A 9,094-nucleotide genomic window follows, 5' to 3' on the forward strand; every position below is an offset into this window, starting at 1 on the left:
GTGTCCGTCACGACCGATCCTCCCGTAAACACAACCCCAGAAGAAAAGGGCCGCGAGCGGGGACGGACCCCAGAGGGCGGCTGGTTCGAAGCGCGGGGCGAGGAGCCCGAGGCCGGCTGCCGGGGCGGCGTGTGGCACAGCCGCGATGGGGGGACCCACCAGAGGTGGCAGCAGCAGGCGGCCTTTGCTCCGCTTCCCCGGCACCGCCGCGCTGGTTTCCCTCCGGCCTCCTTTCGGTACTGCACAGCTATGCAGAGGTGAAAGGTCACCAACATGGCGCTGGCCGCCCGTCTCCTGCCTCTGCCCCTACTTTCTCGGCCGCTGCCCGGCCGGGCCACCCGACTCTGGACTTTCGGTGCCACCGAGGTGAGGCTGTCGCTGACTGGATTTTGCTGCTTGTGCCGCCGCCGCTGCCTGGGCTCCAGCGCGGTCCCGGCCCCTCGCTGCACTTGGGCCTGGGCGACCCCGGCGCTGCGTTCCTGGGGCCCCCGGCGGCCCCTGCTCGGCCGGGCAGAACTTCTTCCAGCCCTCGCTTCCTTCCCCGCTGGTCCCAGCCGCAGCTACAGCACCGAGGAGCAGCCCCAGCAACGGCAGAAAACCAGAATGATCATTCTGGGCTTCTCCAACCCCATCAACTGGGTCCGGACTCGAATTTACGCCTTCCTTATCTGGGCCTATTTCGACAAGGAGTTCAGTATCGCTGAGTTCTCTGAGGGGGCGAAGCAGGTTGGTTGGCTTCTCTAACCTGTTCGCCTCGTGCGTTTCAGCGCTTACATGCTCAGGTGTTAAGTTTTGAAGTTCATCATTACGATCCAAGTTACTCAACGATGGTAGTGACGCAGACAGTGAGTCTGTCAGCCACTTCTTGACATTAATAAGCATAGAGCTGTGTTTGCATGGTCGTCAAGAGGGAGGGATTCAAGTAAGAAACCAGGGTGAAGGTGGCCTCCCAGTATTTTTCACTTCAGGCTTTGAATCAGAAGTAAGTTCAAAGCCTGTTTGTTCCTGCCACTTGAAAGCTATGTAGCCTTTTCCTGGTTGACTTTTTTCCCCCCAGAATTAGAAAATCAGAGACAGAGCCTAGCACACAGAGTAGGCACTTCATAAGTATTTGTGAAACTGAGTGGATAAGGTATGTGAGGAATAAGATAACACTGCCCGAGTGCTATAATATCATTTTAGGTATGAGCTCTCTGACAGAGCTGCATTGCCCTCCTCCTCCTCTACCTGCAGGTTCCTTCAAGGATCATGAGGCTGGAGATGGGACTGAGCAATTGTACCCTTTCAAAGAGTTTGCTGAGGCTGCTGGTCTGCTAAGTACCCAGACCCAGCAAACTGGGATGCTCGGGTGTTTGTGATTCCTAGCTCTGACTTTGCCAGTCATGACCTTGCTGAAGGACAAATGATACCACCTTAGAGTGGTCGCTTTGAATCCGGAGATTATTTACAGACTTCGTGTGTCCATGTATCTTTCTAAGATGGAAGGCTATTTTAATTTCCCCTTCAGTTTTCCTTGTCAATCCCTAGTATTTCAGAACTATTGACTGAAACAAAGGTATAAGTCATAGTTTATTTCCCCAGCTCATATCACCAAAGACCATCAGCGTAATAATTTAATAACATTGACTATAATTAACTATATGCTGATATTTATAATTTTACTCCTGGCTTATTTCAGATTTTTTCCCCCAAATTGTAGCCATTTATATCAACTCATGTGATATATTAGTTATAAATTAGTGTTTTCAACTTCATGTAATCAAGTGTCAGTATTAACTCCTGTTTCCTTGAGTCAACTCTTGGCCAGTACATGTGTTTTCACAAAAATATGGGCTGGAGAGATGGCTTGGCAGTTAAGAGCACTGACTGCTCTTCCAGAGGTTCTGAGTTCAATTCCTAGCACCCACATAGTGGTTCACAACCATCTGTAATGAGATCTGTTGCCCTCTTCTGGCCTGCAGGCAGAACACTGTATACATATTAAATAAATAAATCTTTTTTTGAAAGGAGCAAGCTTGAGTAATCATGCCTACCTCGGTGTCATGATGAAGGGTAAATTTACTGCTTGTAGTTCTCTGTGTCATTTGTGCTTGTAGAGATAAATTGGTGTGATCCTACACTCTGCAGTGCCCATGTGTGAGTCTACCTTGTCATCTGTACATGACTACACTACTTTATGTGTCAGGAATGGAAATCATCGTATCACATGCAATTGAAAGGGCCTCTTATCTAATCCTCTTTTAGACGTGATGAAGTCAAGTTTTAAAAGGTTAAATTTAGTGTTCTAGTAACCATAAAAAGTAGCCTTGGTGCTGGAGAGAGAGCTCAGTGGTTAAAGAACACAGGCTACTCTTCCAGAGGTCCTAGGTTCCATCCCCAGTACCCATATGGCAGCACATATGTCTGTGATTCTAGTTCCAGGGAATCTCACCCTGTCTTCTGGCCTCAGGAGGTACACTGTGCTCATGTAGTACACAGACATACATTCTGGCAAAACACTTATAAAATAAGAAATAAATTTCTAATAATAAAAGCAGCCTTGGTGCTCCAGAGTCACCAGCAGTTGAAATGGGTACAGATAATTTAGGCAAATATTTATCATGAGATAAGGACGTACATGTTCTAATGCACCCACTGCCATTGGTATGTATAACTATCTTCTTAACTACCCTTGAGCCATGTACTGTTTCTTAGAGCTTTCTTGTACAGCTGTTCAGCATTTTCTGTGAAAAAAGAAGGCTGTTTCCAGAAGTGTCTTGAGGTAGACATTCCTATGTCACTGCGATCTTAGCAGGGTGGCCTCATGATGATTACTTTTTAGGGCAACTTTCTCAGGTATGATCTCAACCACACAAACTAGAGATGCAGTTTCTGCATAGTGATTATAGTTCCTTCTGTCCAGATTGTCCCTCCTATTGCATGTGAGAGCTCACCACACGTTATAGGATCTGTGACCCTGAGCACCTCTGTAAGTGTTCAGGGAGACCTTGAATCCATTTGTAGATGCGCATTCTCTCAAAAGTCCTCTGCCTTGTATTGTAGTCGTGTGCCAGGTATCAGAGCAGAGGCCACAGATCGAATAGCTTAAACACAAGTACTTCAGTGTCTAGGTATCCGAAGCTTTGCTTTCTCCCGAGGCCTCTGCATTTGTTTATGTCCGGCATCTCTACTGTCATAAAGGTACCAGTGGTACTGGATTAGAACCTACACTAACCACCTCATTTTTCATTTAATTACTTCTTTAAAGGGGTGTCTCCAAATGGAATCACATTCCAAAGCAGTTTTGGGCTTTAACATAAGCATGACAGAGAGGACAGTTGAACCAGTGATTTGTAGTGTTCTCTGTCTGACATGCCTGTGTATCTTCTTTCTCTGGCCAGTTCTTTGGATCTCAGCTACTTCCTTTAGGGAACCCTCTGTGGTCCTATCGGATTAGAGTAGATGGCTCTTTGTGCACTTCTTCTACCCCACTGTTCTTACCATCCAGTGCTTATTGAACTTGTCTTCTCTCAACAGACTGAGAGCTCCTGAAATACACACAGGATTAAAATGTACTAACTTTTTTCCTCATTGCTGGGAATGTGGAGAATTGTGCTTTCTCTTCCCTCTCCTTAAAATAATACATCATACTTCAGGTGGAGATCACTGTTGATGATAAACTCTTCCTCTTTTCTCCCACTTTCCTAAACCTACCTTATATCTCTTAGGGAGGTGCTGTCTATAATCCAGCTCTCTAAACTTCCAGTACAGTCTAGACTCTAGATTGTCCTACATTCTTTCTTTCTTTTTTTTATTAAAATTTTTTTTATTCATTTTACATACCAACCACAGATCCCCCTCTCATCCCTCCTCCCAAGTGTCCTCCTTTCTAATTGTTGTCTAGAAATGATTAAGAGGTAGATCATAGTTATTTACATCATCATTTCAAAATAAAATATACAGTAATTTTTTATTGCAGTATCTAGTCTATATATGCCGCACACTGTCATTCCCCAGGACCTAAAAATGGATTCATAATTAGTAGTTGGCTCGTTTGCAGCTGTATATGTGGTCATGCTATCTGAAAAAAGTCAACCAACTTAAAAGCAGTCGTGGTCAACGTTATTATAATAGTTTTTAATATCACATTTGCCATAAAGCAGGTCACTGTTAAATTAACTGTTGACATATGTATGTTGTATGGTATAATTGTCATCTTTACCCTTCTGTTTTTTTCAAGGCTTTTGCTCATGTATCTAAGTTGCTGTCACAGTGTAAATTTGATCTACTGGAAGAACTTGTAGCCAAAGAGGTAAAGTGTTCTTTTCATTTCAAAAGTGTATGATTCTTGGAATAGAATGATACAAACATAGTCTCACTTATGTGCTGTCAGGAATTACCTAGTTGAATAACTTTTATTTTTTAGGATGAGTAGATAAGGTAAAATATTTTAAAAATAGGTCTTAGAAAATCCCATGATAAACATCACTTTTTAAAATACTTTAAAGGGGAGGGAACAGGAGGAGAGGAGGGAGGGGAAACTGGTTGGTATGCAAAATAAATGAAAAAATTAATAATTGAAAAAATAAAAAATAAAATAATTTAAAAACTTGAATGGGTAAATTGCTGATTTTCTTTTTCCTACTCAGGTGCTACAGGTATTAAAAGAAAAGGTCGCTTCACTGTCTGATAACCATAAAAGTGCCCTTGCTGCGAACATCGATGACATTGTCTATACATCAACAGGGGACATCTCCATTTACTATGATGAGAAAGGTAATGCTGGCCGAGGCAACTGTACATGACCATTAATTGTTCAAATAAACCAAAGCAGTGAGTACCGCAGGATAAAGGAGTTATGTCTGTGTGAGCCGACGTTTGTAGCCCTTCAAAGCCTGTATTTTTTCTAGTTTGCAAAACCAGCCCAATATACATAATAAATAAAAAATATGAATTTAAAAAGAAAGAAAAATATACCATATTTGCTGTTTAAATACCTAACTCTGCAAGAGTTGGTGCCTGGTAGTGAGTTCTGGCTTGATCTCTGCCTGGTTACTGTTTACAGCAGGAAAACTCAAGGCCAGGTGTGATGACTCATACCTTTAATCCCAGCAGAGGCAGGAGAATCTCTTGAGTTCAAGACCAGTCAGGATTACATAGAGAGACCCTATCTCAAAAACAAAAAGAAAATTCTCACAAATGTTGATGAAAATAGTTTGTTTAGAACAGGCTGCTCCCATGTTTCAAATAAAAATATTTATATATCAGATTTCCTGAAGTGTAGAAAACTTGAGTATTTTACATTCCTAGCTGTGTGGTACAAAGAAGGACTAAAGTATAAAAGAAAACCAGAACAGTATCAGATAAAGATGGCTAAGAAAGAAGATTACAAAGCTCCCAGGTTGCATTAGGTAACGGTGTAAAGCTGGAAGGAACTTTGGTTATCTGGTCCTTTTCCAGTAGCACACCAAAAGTTTATTGCTCACTCAGTCCATTTACAGATTTTCGTATGTGTGCATCACAAGGCGGGCACACAAGAGCAGTAGCCTCTGCTTATATCCTTAAGGCCGTGACAGTGGAGGACTTTGAATAGATACGCTCACATGTGAGTTACTTTGAAATATTGGAAGGTATCTTGGGTGATACTTTATTCTTCCCTAACATTTCCGAGTCCATTTTAGCACCCTAGTTATTAACTGAATTATACTTACGTTGTGAGACTTAAGGCACAATAGTAACAGAAGAAAGGCCTTTCTTTGGAACAGTTGAGTAGGGGCAGAATTGTGGGTGTGGCCTCTCTCTTTTGTTGGGGGGGGGCAGGTATTTGCCTTAAGAGTGTTTCAACTTTAGGAAATGGTGTAAGTGGAGACTAATCCATGTGGTACACTCTGTAAAGTCTGTGTCTAACAAACAGTAGATGGTTACTGAGATGCAAAGAGGACAGAGCCCTAAGTCAGTTTTTGGAGAAGAAAATGGCGTTAATTCATGTATTTTCAGTTACTCTGGAATATGCACAAAGGCTGATCTGTGACAAGCAGACTGCCTGTTTCTGATTTTGTTTTGGATATGGAGCTGATAGATGATTCTGATTTGTATGTGTGTGTATGTGTATGTGTGTGTTTTCTCTCTAAGGAAGGAAGTTCGTTAACATCCTGATGTGCTTTTGGTATCTGACTAGTGCCGACATCCCCAGTGAGACTTTAAGTGGAGCCAGTGTGTTTCAGGTGAAGTTGGGGGACCAGAACGTGGAGACTAAACAACTGCTTAGTGCAAGCTATGAGTAAGTATGATCGTGTGGTTTGTTTCCATTGTCCAGAAAATGGAAGGCACTGGAAAAGTATGAAAACTGAAGAGAGCTTTAGAAAGAAAAGGATTGAAATTTGACAAGCTCTTTATGAAGAAAAACTGAATATGAAATACAATTGTTAAAAGTAGAAAGTGGTAGCATTTCACTGGGCATGGTGACTCAGCCTTTTCATCCTAACCCTCAGAAGGCAGAGGCAGGTGGATCTCCGTAGCCAGCCTGGTCTATACAGTGAGTTCCAGGCCAGCCAGGGCTACACAGGACTACACACTGTTTCAGAAAAAAAAAATAACCCGCAGTCAGTGGCTTCTAACAGCCATTCTTTTGCCTGTACTTCACTGCTGTATGAGATCTGGGCTTCCTCTGCCCTCACTGGCATCAGGGAGGGTCTCGGGGACAGGAGGATGGATTCCCACAATGGCTTCAGCTGGCCTGTGTGGCATCTTGTTCTCTCTGGCATCTCTTTCTCCAGGACTTTCACAGCTTGGCTTGCAGCTTCAGTTTAGCTTATGACACCATTTGCCTGGTGACTGGATGCCAAGAGGTAGAACTTGGAAAGTGATGGGCCCATAAACAGAACTAAAGCAACATTTAGTCCCAGGATTTGTTCAATTTAAAGGGTGTCTAGAGACACCCCAGTCCCCATTTTGATGAACAATAAATAGCAGTGTCACATTACAGAGGTGTGTATGGGAGGAAACATAAGATGCCCCCATCTTTAGAACTTCAGGTCTGCCATAGTTGGCATAGGTATTATTCATTCAGAAGACATTTATTTATAACCTTTCATATGCTACACACTCCAAGTCAGATGCAGAATTGAAGGGATGCTGCCTGCCCTTAAAGAGACTTAGAAGAAACATTATTTTGTAATTTTGGGGAAGATGAGCAGCTAAAGCAAGTCAGTGGAGACACACTTTGTAAGAGAATACTGCTGTTATTTTGCCAGTAATATATAAATTTGTTTTAAAGTAACAAAACAAATACCAAAATGTCCTAGGAAGGAAGATATATTCTGTCTCACAAGAATCATATCCTCTTTTTTTCACCTGTCTAAAAGTTTTTTGTTTGTGAGTGCTTGTTTGTTTTGAGACAGGGTCTCACTATGTATTTCTGACTAGTCTGGAACTCATTCTGTAGACCAGGCCGATCTAGAACTCACAGAGCTCCACTCGCCTCTGTCTCCTGAGTGCTGGGATTAGCTTGCCATCATTTCTGGCCTGGGAAACATTGGTTTTTGTTCTTGTTTTGTTTTTATGCTTTGATTATAATTATCCAAAATATTCTCTAGATACTCAATACTTGTTTAATTTAAATCTATTAATTGCCTCTTTTAAAATGTCTGTTTATAGTTAAGAGCTGTATCATCAATACTAAATTTTGTCTCTTCTAATATTCCTTGTAAGACCAGGGTGGCTCAAAATGCTAAGACTGGGGCCTGGGGAGATGGTTCAGTGGTTAAGGGCACATACTGCTCTTGTAGAAGATCCAAGTTCAGTTTCTAGGCCCCACAACCACCTGTAATCCACTTCAGGGGAGCTAATGTCTCTGGCCCCCATGTGCACCCACATCCACATCCGCATACTTACACACAGACACACACACAATTAAAAATAAAAATAAATCCTTTTCAAAAACCTGATACTTAAAAGATTGATTTAATGTATATGAACTGAACCAAATTCCACGATTTTTCACTAACTTGGTAACTGTGATATTACAGTCTGCCCTGTGTGCTGATATCTAAAGTGCTATCTGTATACCCGGAGTCCAGTTCCCTTCTGCTCATAGTGGGCATGCACTTTAGTGAGTAGTTAGTAACAAGATCAGGTGTCTTTCAGGGACTAGTGGGTGTTGAATATAGATCAGACCATTAAAAATTTGGGAGTTAAGAGTGTCCTTCAGTATTATGGTATTCTGATTAAATTAAAAGAGTAAACCATTAACCATTGAATTAGGTTCTTTTTAAGTACTGCTTGTAATTCATGCTTGCCAGTTATATAGTTATCTGAGAATATTTGAGTTGGTGGAAGATCACAGTATTTATGTTTTTCCTAGATTTCAGAGGGAATTCACACAAGGAGTAAAGCCTGACTGGACTATTGCACGGATTGAACACTCAAAGTTACTAGAATAATCTTTCTTGGAAGAAAATCAGGGTGTGAACTTTTAATAATTGCTGTGAAAAACTAAGGAAGAAACGTTTCTGGATCATTTGATTTTCACTTAATTAAGTCTGTGGATTACTTTTGTATTATTTAGAAATATTCCTTGTAGTATATCAACATGATACAATAAAGCATTTTCACAGATTGATAGTGTTCTTTAAAGGAGGTCAAAGTAAAACAGAACTATAGCACCGCATTGGTGTTGTTCTCGTGTTTTATATGTGTATATGTCATGAACTAATTTTATAGACATGAATTATTGAAACTACTTATATATCTCTAAATTAACAATCCAAGTTTCTAGGAGATTTTAAGTTGCTGCTGCCTGACTTCTTTCCATCACTGTCCGGATAAGAAAGACTGGGTAGAACCATAGCAGTCTGCCCTCTGTAGAACATCCTTGTTTGTTCCTGTTGACACCAGTGATGAATGGAGCCAGCCTAGATGTCCACCGACACCAGAGTACATGAAGAAATGTGGTACATACACGCAGTGGGATTTTATGTAGCTGTAAAGAAGAATGAATTCATGACATTTGCAAGAAAATGAATGGAACTGGAGACCACTGTGTCTTGTAAAATAAGTCAGATTCAGACAAAAAAAATTGGATGTTTTATATGCAGAGTCTATATTGAAATTTGTG

General features: G+C 41.5%; 1 protein-coding gene across 2 annotated transcripts; it reads left to right on the forward strand.

Moving 5' to 3' along the window:
* Positions 1-262: 262 nt before the first annotated feature.
* Maip1 (matrix AAA peptidase interacting protein 1) lies at positions 263-8,596 on the forward strand. 2 transcript variants are annotated; one of them, XR_008220836.1, is made up of 5 exons: positions 263-726; positions 4,220-4,291; positions 4,629-4,755; positions 6,158-6,259; positions 8,342-8,596. XR_008220836.1 is itself a non-coding variant. In XM_052749491.1 (5 exons), the coding sequence occupies exons 1-5, from the start codon at positions 274-276 to the stop codon at positions 8,418-8,420; spliced, it is 879 nt and encodes a 292-aa protein (XP_052605451.1). In that variant the 5' UTR covers positions 263-273; the 3' UTR covers positions 8,421-8,596. The 2 variants fall into 2 exon arrangements, 1 of the variants encoding a protein (XP_052605451.1); XM_052749491.1 differs by having other exon boundaries at positions 6,112-6,259.
* Positions 8,597-9,094: the final 498 nt, after the last annotated feature.

Source organism: Peromyscus californicus, unplaced genomic scaffold (genome assembly GCF_007827085.1).
Source record: "Peromyscus californicus insignis strain IS unplaced genomic scaffold, ASM782708v3 Scaffold_21__1_contigs__length_65335640, whole genome shotgun sequence".
NCBI lineage: Eukaryota > Metazoa > Chordata > Mammalia > Rodentia > Cricetidae > Peromyscus > Peromyscus californicus.